The sequence below is a fragment of the Taudactylus pleione genome, unplaced genomic scaffold (assembly GCF_031769625.1).
Source record: "Taudactylus pleione unplaced genomic scaffold, aTauple2 ptg000490l, whole genome shotgun sequence".
Classification (NCBI taxonomy): domain Eukaryota; kingdom Metazoa; phylum Chordata; class Amphibia; order Anura; family Myobatrachidae; genus Taudactylus; species Taudactylus pleione.
This window is the reverse complement of record NW_028284892.1, coordinates 784,840-804,797: the sequence shown is the minus strand read 5'-3', so window position 1 is coordinate 804,797 and position 19,958 is coordinate 784,840. Positions and strand designations below refer to the sequence as shown.

At 43.5% G+C, this 19,958-nt stretch overlaps 1 protein-coding gene across 1 annotated transcript in view; it reads right to left on the bottom strand.

The window, feature by feature from the left end:
* Window positions 1–19,958, bottom strand: part of NTRK1 (neurotrophic receptor tyrosine kinase 1) — a 121,892-nt gene that overhangs the window by 65,350 nt on the left and 36,584 nt on the right. Inside the window, exons 2-4 of the mRNA XM_088449634.1 lie at window positions 13,035–13,109; window positions 11,289–11,360; window positions 479–547 (exon numbers count right to left, since the gene is read on the bottom strand). Of these exons, the coding sequence (XP_088305760.1) occupies window positions 479–547; window positions 11,289–11,360; window positions 13,035–13,109 (216 nt within the window). The remainder of the gene's footprint in view (window positions 1–478; window positions 548–11,288; window positions 11,361–13,034; window positions 13,110–19,958) is intronic.

Here is a 19,958-nt window from a genome sequence, read left to right as displayed (position 1 = left end):
TATGCACCTTTATACTAATGAACTCCACCATCAACTGTTTTGGATTCTTCACATTAACATTAAATATTCCATCTGCAGACTAAAATTATCAGTAACTCAGAATCTAAATGGGACATACTGTATTCCTGTAGCCAAATGTTTTTAACAATTAATCTATATATATATATATATATATATATATATATATAATTTTAAAAAAATGCCATACAATAATGTATAACGGAGTCATATGCCGGTATAATAAGCATTGAGAAATAAATGGTATATTAAACATTGGGATAAGGCTTCCCTAAACCTGACACAATTTAAATGTAATGAAAATCTAAAATAATAAATGTATTTTTCTAAATATATATAGCGGGGAAAATATATGTATTAGAAAACATTTCCTAGACAAAAGCTTATTGTCTCCAGTTACACCATCATGCATACACATATATAGCGATTGCTACACTGAGGGGAAGAAAAGTTGACCTACAACTCTTGGAGAGGTAGGCTGTAGAACGTCCTCCATGACAGGGAGATCAGGGAGTTAGAGGACAGGTTTCTGTTGACAGAAGAAGAGAAATTAGCTTTAGTCAGCGTGATTTTAAGCAGATGTTTTTGTGCAGTCGCCATTACAGGATGGAAAGGGGAAACGGTCTTGTTGACGGGATCATAATAAATCTGCTTATGCTGCCACCAAACATGCTGCGGTGTCACACCCAAATTATCACAATAACGAGGGACTATAAAGAAAACCTGTCCAAGGGGTGATGTGAGGTTGAAACATTGTGGCCCTACGAGACTGATTTAGAAATATTCCATACAGTTATCTGGGTCCTATATATTATGTCGACACTGATGAAATGTTGACATGATCAGAATGTTGATAATCGGCCTGATTCAGAGTCATACTCTAATGCAAACGTCTTTACGCATTTTGCCACTTTGCAGTTGCCAGCAGAATTTGTATTGAGGCGCCGACTGGAGCCCTCGCAGCTTGCCGCAACTTCGTACACAAAAGCACCTGGAAACATCGACTCCTCGAGCAAGTCTATGGTCACTCAGGGACACTGGGGCTTTGTTCTCTGCGTGCTCTATTGCAGGCGCTGGCTAGTACACTCCCAGAAAACGGCGCCGACACGCCCGCGTTTTGGCCAGAACTCCCAATAGCCACCCACCAAACGGTCTCTTCCTGTCAGTCAATTGTGAGTGAATCCTCACATTGAGCTCGATCGAAATTTTTTTGCCACGCGCAATCGATGCGGCTGTGACACATGCGCAGACCACCGATAATCGTCCAATTGCGTGAAAACCGGCATAGCGTTCAACTCTGAAGCAGGCCCAATGTCTGTTTAAGGTAAGTCTAATCCTTAACCCTTACCCCTAAGACTGACCTTAATGTTGGCTTAACACAATGTCGACATTTTATATATGAAATGTTCCAAGTGTCGACATTCTGGTGTTGACATTATGAATGTCGGCTTAGTGACTGCATACCAGTTATCTCACTGGAAAGATCTGCTGTGTTGGGTCTTTGATCACAGATACTGCATGTGTGTTACAGCATGTGTGTGCCTATGGCCTAATGACATTTTACAGTCCATCTGTTTATAACGGCTCCATGCTGCCAGGATAGAGAACATGTCTGAGGTAATTACTCAGTACCACAGCTTAAGTGTATGGAATTCATTGACAGCTCTCGTTTTATAGATATATCAATAATGGACGTGGAAATCTGACCCTCTCTTCAAGGGTTCTAGTTATTAATGGGAGAAAGTCCTAAATCCAGCAAAAAATTACTTAAGGTGCGTATCCACTACACGAGTGTAGCACGAATGTACGATTACAACATCGTAATCGTTCAATCGTTCATCATCCTGTGCAGTGGATAATGTGCCCACACTGAAGGATATGTCGCTCAGTCCAGGCACCCTCCTTTCATCCCCGAACATGCACAGCCTGACGATCTCATCAGGTTGGCCTGAGTGTCCAGGCGATGGCAAATGCGACCAGCGGGAGCGTATATAACAAGGACAAGAGAGACAGAATTCTGCCGCCGTCCTCCGTTAGCTGTCGCTAATTTTAACAGTTTGGGCTGAAAAAAGTGATCTGTTTTCTTGGCCATAACAATAAATAGGCCCCTAAATCTATTTAATCTATTTTAAAGTTAATATAACTCCCAAGATTTATCTGGTTGGAGGGGCACACAGCTTCCCTGTCGTGTCATGAAAAAAAAAGTCTAATTTCTCAACCTTTTTTTTTTTACGTAAACTGTTTTTATTGAAAGAGGACCAAGCAAATCCAAATGGAATACAAAAAATGGAATGGATACATATGTTATCAATAAATGACTCCATTTTGAATAATACAAACAAATTCAAAATATAATATACACAGATCCAGATAAAAACGTACGATAAAGCAATAAACATAAACAAAATAAAAAGATAGATAAATAAAATAAAAGGGGGAGGAAGATCGGGGGAGGGAAGTCAGGGAAAAAAAGGTGATTGAGCGGGGAAATGAGAAAGAGGGCACTCAAGGGGGGTAATCCATCACATCCTCATAGAAAACTCCAATATACATTTGTTCATAACCTTACAACAAGACATATTTGGAGTCAGGAAAAAAACAGATATGGAAGCCGTATGTGAACCATTAAACTGGGAGTATTGTGTGGAATCTTTAAACATCAGCCAAGGGAGCCAAATGGCAGTAAAGTCGGTAGGTCTACCTTTAGAGAAAGATACAATGTCCTCCATAGCCTTGTAATAATCTATCCTCTTAAAACAATCTTTGATGGATGGCGGAGAGGTAGATTTCCACAGAACAGGGATGACAGCTTTAGCCGCATTGTGTAAATGCCTTAGTAAAGAACTCGTGTAGGAAGCCGTAGAAGATGAGGTTATATTTAAAAGCCAAAAACCAGGATCTCTAGGGACTTCTCCTTCTCAACTTATTTTTATTTATTTTATATTTAACATTCACTCATCACCTATACAGTGTGGGGGCAGCCATTTTGTGGGCTGCAAGCATATTGGTGAGAACGCAAATAGCTTTTACCGTGGCAAAATAATAAGAATTGCTGCAAAAGGCCATTTTAATACATAGCGTCCTTTGTGCCTTACAAATAAAAGTCTCAAAAGTACCTGAGTCGTGTAAACCAGCCTCTAGAGAATGGATGATCATAAATATTGTCACTGCACAAAATGGCCACAACTAGGTGACAGACAAAAATGTATGGCATTAAAGCACGATAATAATAAGCACATCTCTCGTACGTGGAGATTGGTGTTCTGTCAGAATTGCCTGCGTTTAGCTGGGTGACGACAGATCCAAGCAGCTGTAAATAACAATACACGTGCCTACACTCCGAGATCATTTCCACACTGCCCTGGGTAGTGGGGACAGATACATTTCAGCTCTTGTCAGGTCAGTGATTGGCCACAGGGGAGTGAATATGAGCTTTCGCTGTCAGTCCCCACACACAGTCCCTCCTGTACCCAGCTGCTGAGAGATAGTATTCCTGCTGCAAGCATTGATTTTTCAGCAAGCAAGAACATCTGACTGGCATCACTTCACACTGTCACTGATGGCACCAAGGTCTGTCCTGCTCCAGTGCTGCCTGGAGAAAAAGTGCCCGGCTGACACCCTGGGACACATTTTATTCCGTCATTAATATGATTACAGCAACACTATGTGACTAATTTAACATACGTGGGGCCTAATTGGGAAACTTGCACTTATTGCGGCGTTAAGTGTCAATATTCTGTTATATCTTCTCACAGCGATAACAAACTACGTACCGCTGTACTGACCATGTGTTGGGGCACCTAGTTTCTCTGCTATAATAATACATTACATATATCTATAATGTTTGTGTGCTTTTTTATATATAGCGGCAGATCTATACCTGCCTTCTTTTGAAAAAGCTTTTCAGGGAGATTGTGAAAGCAGCACCTATGAGCGCGGAGGCAAAGTGGGCGTGTCCTGCTATATCTGAGAGGCGTGTCATAAAATTTATTTACATACACATGTAAACGAGCCCCCAAAGCAGTTACTAAGATCTACTTGTTGATGAAAATACACTTGTGACGCTTGTAACCATGAGGATCATTGCTCCTTATAACCCATGCTGGGAGATTATACTAATGATCACATTTGAATGTATATATATCTCTGTTTTATATATATATATATATATATATATATATATGTATATATATAAATAACAGCTTCATAATGGGGGTAAAGTGCACTCAGGGAGATTGCTAGACAGTTTCAGGGAGTCAGAGAGATTGATACTATTTCAGGGAGTCTCCCTGACAATCAGGGAGAGTTGGCAAGTATGATCTAATCCAGGGGTGGGGAATCTTTTTGCTGCCGAGGGCCATTTTGATATATATAACATTATTTGCAGGCCACGCCCCCTCCATGTGATGTTACGCAGGAGTGGGGCCACAATCGCCAGTGATTGCAGCAATGCCTGGAGCATCCTGAGGATGCTCCGGGGAGCTGTAAGGGCAGCAGTGTGACCGTCTGAAGCATCCTAAGGACGCTCCAGGCGGCACTGCTGAATAGATTCTGGCTGCAGGGTGCCATTCTAGGCACACGGCTATCCAGAAGAGGTTAGCAGAAAAAAGCTCCGAGGGCCAGACCAAATGACTCCGGGGGACTTATATGGCCCCTGGGCCTGAGGTTCCCCATCCCTGATCTAATCTATAAGGTATATTATTGCTAAAATTAACTACCGCAAAAAATAATAGAGCCCCATTTAAAAAAAAAAATAATGTTTTTTTTAAAAAACCGGTAGATCATTTTCATTAGTTGTTGCCTAGCGTTAACGTCACCCGGAGATTAGCTGAACAAGCATGGCGGCTATACAAGTATGGCCACTGTACTTGATAAATAGGGGACGTCTTTGTATCGATGCCTAATGATGGAGGAGTTATTGCTGGTGAGAATGATGTTACAGAGGGCGGTAACCTACTATATATTGGGCAAAGCGACAATAACTGCTCAGCGCAGCCAACGTTACATAAATATGAGAAATGCATCCAATGTGCACAAAAATAATTATACAACAATTACTTATTTTAAAAAAATGGGGACATTTATGTAGGTTTAGATCAGGGAGAGCTGGCAACTACTTTACTGGGTGGGAGGTCCGAGTGATTGATTGCAGAGACTTGCTAGTAAATCGCTGAGGGTCCCCTTCTGTCATGGGAAGGGGGTACCTGCAATAACATATAAGCCAATTCACAGAAGCCCTTTGTTACAGACTAGGTGGTAGAAGACTGAACCAATAACCCTGTACGGTGTCCAGCGGGGAGATCATAGTACGCGAACCCTTCACTAGACTTTTTGGCAACAGATGTAGTATTTATGTTCTCGTAAGATCCTATTATCCTATATTTCCCAGTCAGGTGATTGCACCGCACACTAGAATTCAGGCTGTAAAGTGATATCTTGATGAAGCACTTTCTACAAACAGATTTATAAGTGCAGCTGGTGCAGGAATGAGGAGGCCGCGTTATCCATGCACACGGTTAGTCATGGAGCACATGTAGGAGCTGATGTTTGTGAGGCTATCAGATGTCTATACCACTTTGATGAGCAGATGGGAACGGGCGCTCGTGAAAGCTCTGCCTGTCTGTCAAACAGCTATAACATAACCAGGGGCCTCTGATGTGTTGACAATTTTAAAAGACTTGACCTCCAGCATATTCCACAAAGCAACGACTGATTGTAGTCTTAGGGGCGGATCCTTAGGGGAGGGATCTTGCTACTTTTCGCACTGTGGGCTTCATTCAGAGCCGCTCGTAAGCGCCCGCTCGTTCGTTCCGAGCGATGATCGCACATCTGCGCATGCGTACGGATTGTAATACGCATGCGCGGACCAGTCAGTGCGGCCAAAAATCGTGTGCTCGCCAAATAGCGAATGCCTGCTATTTTGAGTGACAAGAGGAGGCGTATGTGGGTGGTAACAGGGGAAGGTGCTTAAAAACGGGGAGTGGAGATCCGAACGCAGGCGTGCCTAAAGGTCAAAACAGGCGTTTTAAGGGTGTGCATAATTAATAAAGCAGCGTCATCGACCACGTCAGTTGGTTGTTTTATAGTCAGAACTGCTCGCATGATTGCGGTAGGAAAATGCTTCCACAAGAATAGCGAGCAGTTCATACGCCGTTCGATGTACTCGATTAATCTAATAAATAGCGGACATGACGTATGATGCGAGCGGGCAGGGGGCATTTTTTTCAAAATAACGAGCGCATGTTTTGTTCGCTCGTTCAGACATAGAGGCGCCAACAGACCGCAAAGAGCGAACGGTTAATTTAAATAGCCACCCCCTTTTTCTGAACGAGCGAGCGCAAATAGCGTCCGACTCTGAATCAGACCCAGTGCCAGCTCTGTAGCCGAGCATAGGCACCTTTGAGTCAGAGTCGGATGCATTTCAGCCGTGTAAGAATGGTGATCCATGGGCGTTTCGGGCCATTTGGAGGGGAGGTTCCACAGAGGTCCCTCTGATTTCCAGAGCAAATCTGCACTGACAATGGTGGCGGCTACCTCCACAAGTGGATGAGGCGGCGGTCCAGGAGATTGGGGGGCCCATTTATCATTGTATATTTGATGTATATTCCCAGAAAACAACCGTTTTTTGGGGGTTAACATCAAATATGAAGTTTCCCCCGGATGTATGAAGGAGGGACCGCAGCATATATCCCTGATACCTGCCGTGATCTCTCCATTCCCGCTGGCAGCTGCATCCCCCATAGGTTTCTATGGGGGATGCGATGCTGCCAAATTTATCAACATCTGGAATGCGATGCATAACGGATATTGGACCCAGCAGCTAACGCTATCTCAAGATGGCGTCAGTCGCTGTAGCCTATGGGCTACACCGCACATAATTAGCCGACAGAGGTTCCTCTGAAACCCTCCCCGGCAATGGCGGCCGTGCATGTGCAGTCAGCGGGACTGCGCATGCGCAGCCACCCCGGCATCTCTCCGGGCACATCGCAGGGATGGGCTCCTTTCAGGAAGCCCGTGTCCCTGCATGTGCCGGATGATACATCCAGATGCTATGATCGCATATTGCGATCATGGGCGGTAATGTCATGCTCAGATCGCATTTATGTGAGAGAGCGGCCATACTGCCTACGACTCTAAGTCAGTCCCTCAGTCTCACCCCTGTACGAACCAGATATCACATCCTTATAGTCTGCCTGTCTGTCTTATTATAGCAGTGGTCAGGGGATGGTCAGTGACTAGCAAAAACACCAGTTCTTAAAGTCATTTTGTACCATTAGAAGACACTGTACATGTTTTTTTTACTAAATACATTACGACATATATCTAGCTATTTATGGGGAGATGTACCGAGCCTTGGAGAGAGATGGAGAAGTTGTGTCATGCAGCCAGTCAGTTTCTACAGTATCTGTCATTTATCTAGCGCAGTATTTGAAAGTAACGTTAGACGCTGATTGGTTGCTTTTGGCAACTACTCCACTCAGAGCCGTAACTAGACTTTTTGGTGCCCTGTGACAGAGAGAGCATTGGCACCACCCCCCCCTCCCATTTTTTAAATAGGGACATAAGATAGTGCACTTGAAAAATGGCCATGGCCTCAAGGGCCAGGGAAGAGATAGGGGAGGCCGGGAGATGCTGGGGATAAAAGAAGAGGAAGCTACAAGTGAGAATTATAATAAACAGGAAAATTGACAGGCCCAAACAGCGCCCCCTGCCCTGCGGTGCCCTGTGCCAAGGCACTGGTCGCTCTACCCTAGTTACAGCCCTGACTCCACTACATCTCTCCAATCCATCATCTCCCCTTCTGTGTTTTTTTTTTTTCTCTAAAAGTGAGAGTAGATATGGCAGAAATCTCACCGCTATAGTTACTCTAAGCCCACGGGACCATTGCTCTTGTATTGCCCTCTGTGTCCAGATAAGCCAACTGCCAGAGTCAGACTATCCAGGACATATGCCAACTTGAGAGCCTTCCAAAGGCAATTACACCTGCCTGGAGAAAAGAGTCCATTTTCTTTTACTTGCACCATGTCCACAGAAGAGTATATCTTACAAAATGGGGCTCAGAGTATCATATATTTATATGGAAGGTTTCAGTCTCTGGTCACAGGACACTTTGTGTTGTGTTTTGAAATTTAAAAAAAAACATTTGATAGTAATACATTGCCTGGACCCTAGAAGAAGGTTCCCTGTGTAACCATGCAGCCAACAACATCACAGACAGGAAGTGGAAACCCAAACAAACACAAGAACAAGGCAAAAAAACAACAACTCAAAAGTAAGACAACAAGTAGAAGACATAAACACAGTGTATAATCAGGCACAGATGACAAGTCTTTGTGACATGACAATGCACTGAATAATGCTTCATTTTCCTTTATCAGGACTGTCTTAGTGACGGGACCCTCTGTGCACTGATGCTGGTTGTGTTTGACTCTGTTTACGCCTTTGTCATTTACAATTGCAATGAGTGATAGGAAATGTGCAATGTTGTAAGCTATTCTACATAACTGTATGCTTTCATATCTGTCTTTTCTTTCACGTCCTGTTTTCATTGGAATCTGCTATCTAAAAAAAAGAAACATTTATTTACCTCATCTTAGGTTGAACTAATTAATGATGTCTGTAAAAATAGTGGAACTTTGTTTTTCTTTCACTGTTTCTTTTACCTCCAACACAGTAATGTCACCCCACATATAGGCTTAATCTCAGCGGTTCTGTCACTCTCACCCATCTAAGTGCCCTAGAGGACAGCGTTCGGTCTATACTAACACAAAACCTTCCAGAGATTTATATACATATATTCATATAATACATACAGATGTGTTCACCAACACCTATCCACAAATTGTGTGAAATAGCCCTGGTTGGCGCACCACAGACTTTTCGACTAAGCCGCTCTATGCATCTCACCACAGACTACAAAGTATGTGTCTTAGTCAGGGATGTGCAGTCAGGGGAGGCAGAGCCTCCCCTGTCATATTACGTCCCCTATCATACTCCCTGTCATGCTCCTGAGCTTTGATATAAAAACTGTGTTTTTATACATGTGTGCCTCCCCAGCCATTGACCTCACCGCACGTCACTGGTCTTAGTCACATTGCTAATGAGATAACATTACAATGCACAGGTACCCTGGACAATGGCTCTGGCATTGCGCGCAGCTGCTGTGTGTGATTCAAACGCTAACGTGAGTAAAAAGGCAAAGGATGGAGGTCGATAAGAGTGAGCCTCGTCCTGCTTCTCGCCACGCATCGCTGTGCTTCATCTGCAAATTTGTACCAATTCCTGTGCAACAAAAACAGTAATTTTAGTACACTATGGGGCTTCTGTAATAGGGTGCGATACGGTGTACCTGCGGGAGCTGGTGTCTTCCCGTATTTTTAAAGTGGCAATCATTTTAAAGGTAAAACCAAGCTGGCAGCAGCACCAGATCGAATCCGATTACATAAGCCCCTATAGGTGACATTGTATTCGGCTACGATGCAAATAAGGGATGCTAAACTTAGTAAAAATTAGGAAAATCTGGGAATTGCTACCCACTGTGGAACGTCTAAGTCGCACCATGTGTTTAGCGCCGTATAGTGAAAAAAGAAAGACACGTCTGTACTTTTCTTCAAAAATTGGGACTAGTATGGAATAATTGCTAGCCAATGATTAAATAATGTTTTCCAACTTGCCTAGCCAGCCATGGGGTAACCTGCTGCTGTGTACACATCATTTTGGTGCTCGGATCTCACAAATGAGACCTGATGCTTATCCGCAAAGATAACGAGGGGCCCCTTTCTGAGACCAAGGGCCACTTGTGATGCCTGTGAAAACATCATTCTGTCTACCCTTGTCCTGCTGTCATTTATAGAGGGCTAATACAACAAAATATGAAGTATTATTCGGTATAGAGATCTGCAGATTATTCTCTTGCTAACGGCTACAGTGCCCAAATCATTTACCATTCAAACCCATGATATATTGTCATTTAAATTGCAATGAAGGTTCATTATACAAAAAAAGTGACAGACAAAGTAGTTTTGCTATTCTCCAAGCTTGCCATCAAGATGTGAGAGAAATAATATGGTTATCAGGAAGCAGCAGGTACTACAGTCACTAGAGGACAAGTGCGGCACCAAGGGATTGGAAAATGCCTACCTATGAGAAAGACATTCCCATTAAACCTTAAAATAAGGCCTTCATTTTTTTTTCTTCTTTTTTAATTACTTATCGAAATCACCTCATCGGTGAGAACTCCATTAGTGCGGCAGGGCCCTGCCAGAAATACTCTCCCGCAATTAGGAACGCTTCGGGAAAACACTTAATAACTTTTAAAAACAACAAAACAACTGCTCGATAAGCCATTTTGTTAATGACAAGACAAAATCAGCCTAACTAAGCAGAAGGCCTCTGAGAGTAGTTCAGATGGGATGATCAGTGACAGGAAGTAATGTGGTGGTTAGGAAGGAGGAGGGGGTTTCTTAAAATATTACCACTTGTTCTTCTAGGTATTCTTTCGCCAGAGCTCAATTCGGCTAAGGCACAGGTTCTCAAACTCTGTCCTCAGGACACCAAACAGTGCATGTTTTCCAGATCTCTACTCAGAATCACAAGTTAAATAATTAGCTCCACCTGTGGATCTCCTAAAATGTGTCAGTGAGTAATTAATACACCTGTGCACCTGTCAGGAGACCTAGAAAAAGTGAACTGTGTGGGGCCCTGATGACCGAGTTTGAGAACCACTGGGCTAAGGTAACATCAGTGCTTCTGACACATGTGTTTTCCCAGTCCCAATAGACGCCACTGCCATTTCTGCATGGTGTTAGTCACATCACATCATGCCCACCTTTGGCAACAGGCACGTGCAAAAAAGGGTGATCCCTCCCGTTACACCAGTCTAGGACACCAAGGTTAAAGGAGAGTCTAAACATGGAGAGCAAAGGCCTTTCTTCAGCTTTTTTTCACCTCTCAATTGTAGAGCTCTCTCTGGTGATCACGTCTTTCGTTACACTTTCCAGGAGGTCTGGGTCGCAAAGAGGGATCTGAGGCTCTGATTCTGAGCAGATATCTCCGCCTCCTCCCGCATGAGTGACCTGCGGCCATGCGGCACTGGTAAGTATCCCTGCTAGCAGCGGTTACTGATCGCGGGCACAGCTGTTTCTCGGAACAGCTGTCCCCATACTGGCAATGCTGAATTGCTTCGGTAATTAAGTATCCACTACTGCAACTAGCCATCTGCTTCTCGCCTATAATATGGGGGGTGGAATGGTACATAGCATTTTACTTACATGTGAGTTATGCGAGGATTCATTTGGAAAGCATCTTCAGAAATATGCTTCAACCCAGTGTTGGAAATGGTCCTGTGCAAGACAAAAGCAATACAGCTGTTTATTAATATAGAATCAAAACCACTTTCATTTTATTATTTTATCTTCATATTATGAATGAAATGAGAAAAAGGTGTAACATGATCACTGGCGTAAGTTCATTCCAGACGCCCGGTGGCAAGTTATAATATGGTGCACATCTGCCTGTGTGTATGGGCTGCGATCTACCAACTGACTGACCCATATGCTGGCAACAGGAACCAGCGACGATGACGTCATAACTGGTTCCTGCAGCCAGACATATCGGTTGGCCGATTGTTAAGTGTGTATGCACAGCAGTAGCGATCTCCGTGAGTAAGCATGGAGATCGCTACTTGGCACACGCACAGTCTGCTGGAATCCACGAGATGCACTGTATCCACGGAAACGTCTAACTGACGATCAGGCCCAGAGTGAGGAGATACAAGATGGTTCTCGCACTCAGGGCCGCAATCAGGGGGGGACCCCCGGGCCTTGAGTCCCAGACCCGGAGAGAGCTGAAAGAGAGGGGGGCCCGAACGAAGCGGTAGAATTAATATACATCGCCAGTGGCATGTATGGTGCCAGCCGCAAGCTAGCCAGAGCTCTTGGATTGGCAGCCAATCAGGAGCGGCTGCTCCTGATTGGCTGCCGGTCCGCGAGCCATGATTGGCTCATGGCTGGCACCATATTTGAAATGCCGCCACTGGTGCAGCACTACTGCCAGAGCCCGGCCCTCTCTCTCTGCTCTTTTTGAATGCAGTCGGCTGCGATTCTGGTGGTCTGGCTGCGCTGGGGCAGACAGCTGAAGAAATTCTACAGGTGCACTACCAGTAATCCCTGACTTAGCCCTATGCTCCCCCCCCAGTCCAGCCAGCCGTCCCTGTCCTGCCCCCCCCCCCCCCCCGTCCAGCCAGACTTCTCTGCACTGTGCTTCCCCCACTAGTCCAGCCAGCCTTCCATGTCCCCCTCCTAGTCCACCCAGTCTTCCCTGCCATGTGCCTCTGGATATGGCTTTTTCTGTGTATTTTATGCAGTCTGTCTTTTTATATCTATATCTCTCTATATATATATATATATATATATATATAAATATATACACACAGTATATATTCAGATATCTACATTGCTTTACAGCTTTTTGAACAAATTGGTGTACCACCCCCTGGTGTAGCTCCACCCTCCTCAACCATGCCCCCCCTCCCCTTCCCGGCCTACTTGCCTACTTTGTCAGTCCCAGGCTCCATAATTTCTGATGGCAGCCAGGTTCGCACTATCCAGCAGCCAATAGGAGGCTGATGAATGAACCTATCCATACAGCATAGGGAGGGGGTGTTAGTTCATAAAACATACCAGCTGTTGGAACACTTCTAACAATATTCTAACACTAGTTTAATAAAAAAAGAATAGAAACATAATGGCTGACAATGAAATATGGGCTTTACGACTGTACCGCATTCTTTGTAAGGAAATTGGGGGTGGCCTACTGAACTTGGCCTCCATCTTGCCTCCAATTACACTCTCCTCTCACTTCACCCCCAGGCTCAAGGTCATATGCTCTCTCCTCACACTTCCTGAATCATCTGTCTTTCTCCCCCCTTGTGGCACTCAGAGATGTGATGACAAGAAAAATTAATGTCTCTGCACCCGGAGACATAGAAGGAACAGAACATAGAGTTGAGTACTCACAGATTCTTTAGCTCTCTGAAGTTCTTCATGTCGACCCGAGTTAGGTTCAACAAGTCCTTCTGGTTCTCGATAACACTGTTGAATAAAAACACGCACATCAATCAAAATTTAAGGATCCCCTGGGGAAGAGAAGTCAGAGATCCTCAAGGCCCCAAATGTCTATACATGCAATGTCGCCCAAATACACAGGCTGGGTCATTATACTGTAATGCTTCACTGAGCAAAATCCTTCACCTTTATTTGACCGCTACAGACTCACGAAGGGAAATTAGCGCCATTAGCCAATGACAGAGTTTTAAAGGCGTCACCACTGAGCCTTCTGTCTGTACGTTTGTGACAGATGACTTGGTGCTGAAGTAGTTAAACCAATATTACCAGGAATCCTTACTTGTCAAATTTGCGGAAGGGGACAGGTGATTTGTGTAATTGGATGCACAATCGCCTGCGTCCACATACATGGAAATAAAGCATGAGAGTCTTGGAGAAAGGAAAAACATAAGTAAAGCAGTTTACTATACGCAGCTAGAAACATTGCAAAGCTATAAAGTGACAAAACACATGGTATATAATAATAATCGAGGATCGCATATCCCGAGACAGCCGCAACTGAGATGGGAGAACCCTGTAGGCCTGACACAAGTATTGTGGTGCGGGGGTGAGGTGACCAAGCATATGCCGGGTCCATATTACTAGTATATTACAATATACAAAATTTAGGAGTCAAATAGTTTTGAAAATGAAGTTCTTATCTTTGTTGATATGCTTTGTCAGCCCTAGCATCTACCAAGCAATATATATTATTTAGACCAGATGCAGGCAGGTCCTTGGCACTAGTAACATAAGTTGGCACTCGAGGATATCTTGAGTGGCACCCATAGGGTCAGTCCCTCTCCTACTATGTACGTTGTGCTGCTCTTACCCTCCTACTCCACTTCCTCTCCTCACAGAGGAGTTGCATTTGCCACAAAAGACCCTCTCCAACCCCGAGTGGCCTGCTTACCCAGTGAGGCCTGGGCCTCTGGTGAGTAAACCCTGCCACAGATAGTCCTGCTAAGAGTCAAATAACAGGACAAAGTTCTGAAGCGTGTCTTCATCTACAGACTACGGGGCCCGTTTATCAATGATCCCTCTTTTCAATGCGATCAGGGCATGCCAGTAACGCCCATGATCACATTGCAAAAAGCGATCCTATTGGCCGGATGTATCATACGGAACATGCAGGGACACAGACTCCGAAAGGAGCCCGTCCCTGCGAAGTCTCCGGAGAGCTGCCGGCCAGTGCAGGGGGTGCTGAGCATGCGCAGTCCTGTGGACTGCACATGCACATCCGCCAGAGTCGGGGAGGGTTCCGGCGGATCCCTCCGCTGGCTAATAGTGCGCAGTGTAGCCCATAGGCTGCAGCGGCTAATGTCATCTGCAGATGGAGTTACCGGTGGGGGCCAATATCTGGAATACATCGAATTCCGGATATTGGTAAATTTGGCAGCATCGTTTCCCCCATAGAAAGAATGTGAGATATGGCTGCCTGCTGCAATGGAGGGATCGCAGTGGGTATCGGAGATACCTGGAGATAAATTTACTAAGATGGGTGTTCTATTTAAGAAGTGATGTTGCCCATAGCAACCAATCAGATTCTACTTCTCATTTATCTATCACCTTCTAGAAGATAATGCCTGGAATTGGTTGCTATGGGAAACATCACTTCTTAATAGAACTCCCATCTTAGTAAATTTACCCCACGCTGTGGTTCTCCTTAATACATACGGGGGATACTTAGTATTTGAGGTAAACCCCCCCAACGGGTGTTTTTGGGGATTTTACCTCAAATACACTTTGATAAATGGGCCCCTAGAACTGTTATCCTAACCTGAGCAAAGTAAGGAAGGACAAGGAAGCCACTAAATAACTACAACTAATATTTTTAATTTTTATCTTTCACTTCTGTTAATGTTTGTGTACTGTATGTTGTAGTGGAGGTGGACTCCGAAAACATTTCTATCTTGTTACGATGATCATCTGTCATTTACAGACCTGCAGGTTTTTAGAAGTTGAGATGTTGCCCATAGCAACCAATCAGTTTCTAGCTATTACCTTTTAGGAGATGCTAGATAAATGATAAGTAGAATCTGATTGGTTGCTATGGGCAACATCCCCAGTTCTAAACACCTGCACTTTAGTAAATGTACCCTTAGACTCAAATATCAGGGTACAGTTGGTGAGGAATAATCACTCAGGTCCAAGGAACATATTAGTTATAACTATGGACTGAATTATTTCTACCATAGCAATGAGAAAGAAATTGTATGTGTGGTCTCTATTAGATAATGTTTTCACATAATGAGCTGACAATTGGCCTGATTCAGAGGTGCACGCTAACTACATGCAATGGCGATATGCACGCAGTTGGCCGATGTTGGCAGTACTGCGCATGCAGTGCGACGGTTGCCGCAGGGAGACGCAGGACGAATTAGATACAAGAGCCGTGGTTTTCAGTAGGTATTCGTGGGAGGCAACGGCGGTGGCCAGCCAGATGCAGGTGTGTCGCGGGCGTGTCGCTGACAGCGGATTCATTTAAAGACACAGTAGCACTGACACAGGACACCATATTTACAGGGAGAAATTGCACCTACCATAGGGCTGGTGGAAGCTTTGGTGGTGCACTGATCGTGATTGTAAAGATGCACCCAGACAAGGTTTCATGGCAGGGGCGTATCTATAATGGGTGCAGGGTGTGGCCACACCGCACATCCTGCACCCATAGAGTCTTATACTTACCTGTCTGTAGTGCAGAGCAGCAAAAATTACTGGGAAAATGGCCGTGTCCATTTTCATGATGACTCACGAATGCGCAGTGCCGCTGACTCCGGGAAAACTGCACGGGCGTAATTTTCCCGGAGTCTTGCAAATGCGCAGTAGATTCTGCCACTAAGCCAGAATCTATTGCCAGTGCTGCGCCGCGGGACAACCAGAGAGAGGATGGGGCCCGCACTGAGTCTACACACAGGCCCCCTCCTTTCTTGAAATGCCCCTGTTTCATGGTGCGACTGGTGGTGCACTGAACGTGCTTCTAAAGATGCACCAAGACAAGCTTTCATGGTGCAAGCGGTGGTGCACTGATCATGCTTCTAAAGATTCACAGAGACGGATTAGCACGTCTGCAATTGGGCATCTCAGTATGGTCAGAATCGGCATTAGCATAAAGACACAGCTGCAGCAAAAGGTACAGCCGAGGCTGCATCTGCGTCCACCTTTCAATCAGCCCCAATGTATCTCACTGTAGGAACAAATGGAGGAATCTGCCCCAAATGGGCTCCTTTAGCATCTAGAAAATTATCTCTATTTTCATTGTCTTTTGTAAAGTTACAGCTTACTATGGAGCTGCCGTCTCCTGATAAAATGAAGATCAATAAGGAGGGTCACCCCCAAACTTATTTTATCTGTGATATTTTCCAAAAACAGCATCAGCTCCTGTGAATAATCACACACAGGGATTAGGATCATCTCTGATGCTGAAACGTTCGGCACTACTCACTGACGGTAATATAAGTGTGTACGATTCACCACATACACTTATATATAATACAGTAAGAGGTCACCTTGAAGATTCAGTGGCAGTATACAACTATTCTGTCGCTCTATATGGTTGAGGAACCCTACCAATTTTATATACACTGTACTCTATATACATATAACTGGCATGTAATTATAACAGTCCAGTGAGTCCTGCAACAGGGCCACCCAGCTACAATGACAGTAAAGGCTCTGCATTAGCCAGTAGCACCAGTGAGGACCACCGTGAGCACTGCTACTCCCCTTAGGGAGATACTATTCATACCAGCTGCAGAATTGGTCTTTGGTCAGAGACTCAAGAGAAGAGCCAAGAGGTCTAATGGGGAATGACAATTACAAATCACCTGTCTTGGAAGTAAATAAATCTGCTCTTCTGATTCAGTAAAATCCAAGTATTCTACATCTGGAGGAACCCCAAGCAATGTGACCCCCGGTTCCCAGGCTAGAGGGTGATCCAGGTCTCATAGGGTCCAAATAAATTCTCCTAGTATGCATATGTCTACTCTTAATATAATTTGTTAAGACGGATGTACATGATTCTGCATGATAAATCCCAATAACCAAGGGCATAATCATGGCTAAGTATTTATTTTTCTTTTTTTTTCCCTGCGGATTTCAAATTAATTAAATGGATATTTATTCCAATATGCTGCCAAAAAGCCCTTCATATCCCCAGCTCCAGGTTTATCCAGTCTGGTTTTTAAAGAAGACCTGGTACATTCTGTACATATGACACATAGTACCACTTCTCATGGTATGTATGCTGAGTGGAATTCTCAGCACTTGTTATGATTCTAGTCATATGGACAGCTACATAGCACCACTTCTCTTGTTAATTATCTATGGTAATTTCATTCTCGGTACTTCTCTTCTGAGCCTAAGGACAGCTACATAGTAGCACTTCTCTCTTTATGCATGGTGAATGTAATTCTCAGTACTTGTTCTTGTACTGACTACAAGGATAGCTACTTAGTACCACTTCTCTTGTTCTGTATGCTGAATGTAATTCTCAGTATCTATTTTTGTTCTGTACAGAAAGGAAAGCTACATAGTAAACTTCACTTGTTCTGTATTCTGAATGTAATTCTCAGTATCTATTTTTGTTCTGTACAGAAAGGAAAGCTACATAGTACCACTTCACTTGTTCTGTATGCTGAATGTAATTCTCAGTTTCTATTTTTGTTCTGTACAGAAAGGAAAGCTACATAGTACCACTTCACTTGTTCTGTACGCTGAATGTAATTCTCAGTGTCTATTTTTGTTCTGTACAAAAAGGAAAGCTACATAGTACCACTTCACTTGTTCTGTACGCTGAATGTAATTCTCAGTATCTATTTTTGTTCTGTACAAAAAGGAAAGCTACATAGTACCACTTCACTTGTTCTGTATGCTGAATGTGATTCTCAGTATCTATTTTTGTTCTGTCCAAAAAGGAAAGCTACATAGTACCACTTCACTTGTTCTGTATGCTGAATGTAATTCTCAGTATCTATTTTTGTTCTGTACAAAAAGGAAAGCTACATAGTACCACTTCACTTGTTCTGTATGCTGAATGTAATTCTCATTATCTATTTTTGTTCTGTACAGAAAGGAAAGCTACATAGTACCACTTCACTTGTTCTGTATGCTGAATGTAATTCTCAGTATCTATTTTTGTTCTGTACAGAAAGGAAAGCTACATAGTACCACTTCACTTGTTCTGTATTCTGAATGTAATTCTCAGTATCTATTTTTGTTCTGTACAGAAAGGAAAGCTACATAGTACCACTTCACTTGTTCTGTATGCTGAATGTAATTCTCAGTTTCTATTTTTGTTCTGTACAGAAAGGAAAGCTACATAGTACCACTTCACTTGTTCTGTATGCTGAATGTAATTCTCAGTATCTATTTTTGTTCTGTACAGAAAGGAAAGCTACATAGTACCACTTCACTTGTTCTGTACGCTGAATGTAATTCTCAGTGTCTATTTTTGTTCTGTACAAAAAGGAAAGCTACATAGTACCACTTCACTTGTTCTGTACGCTGAATGTAATTCTCAGTATCTATTTTTGTTCTGTACAAAAAGGAAAGCTACATAGTACAACTTCACTTGTTCTGTATGCTGAATGTAATTCTCATTATCTATTTTTGTTCTGTACAGAAAGGAAAGCTACATAGTACCACTTCACTTGTTCTGTATGCTGAATGTAATTCTCAGTATCTATTTTTGTTCTGTACAGAAAGGAAAGCTACATAGTACCACTTCACTTGTTCTGTATTCTGAATGTAATTCTCAGTATCTATTTTTGTTCTGTACAGAAAGGAAAGCTACATAGTACCACTTCACTTGTTCTGTATGCTGAATGTAATTCTCAGTTTCTATTTTTGTTCTGTACAGAAAGGAAAGCTACATAGTACCACTTCACTTGTTCTGTACGCTGAATGTAATTCTCAGTGTCTATTTTTGTTCTGTACAAAAAGGAAAGCTACATAGTACCACTTCACTTGTTCTGTACGCTGAATGTAATTCTCAGTATCTATTTTTGTTCTGTACAAAAAGGAAAGCTACATAGTACCACTTCACTTGTTCTGTATGCAGAATGTGATTCTCAGTATCTATTTTTGTTCTGTCCAAAAAGGAAAGCTACATAGTACCACTTCACTTGTTCTGTACGCTGAATGTAATTCACAGTATCTATTTTTGTTCTGTACAAAAAGGAAAGCTACATAGTACCACTTCACTTGTTCTGTATGCTGAATGTGATTCTCAGTATCTATTTTTGTTCTGTACAAAAAGGAAAGCTACATAGTACCACTTCACTTGTTAGGTATGGCCACAATATGGCATTTGCTTTGCTTTGTATAATGAGTGTGATCCTTATATATGCTATAACTATGTAGTCTATGGGCCTGATACAGATCCGCACGGATGTTTACGCAGATTGAGCGATTGTTAGCGATTACGCATGCGTGTAAGCCGCACTGCATCCGCGCAGCGATTGAATTGTGAGCACACTCACACAAAGGATTCATTCGCAAAGTGAATGACAGGGAGTCAGCATTTGGGGGGTAACGGGGGATGGCTAGAGAAACACAGGTGTGTCGGTAGCGTTTAAACACTGTTTTCTGGGCATGCATAAATTAGCCACTGCGTCCTTGCCGGCAGCAGGAGAGCCCTCTGCGTGTCTGGAGACCGGCGGTGTCTGCGACAAGTTAGACCTACTCAGCAGGCTGGTGGCCGTCTGATCTGTTCTCCATGGGTCCGCTTTTGTGTGTGATTGGTGGATGTGAGATGCTTTCAGTGGACGTCTCTGGACAATGTCATTAGCATATTTTTGCAATTGCAATCCGTGAGAGATCGCAGCTGCGATGGCA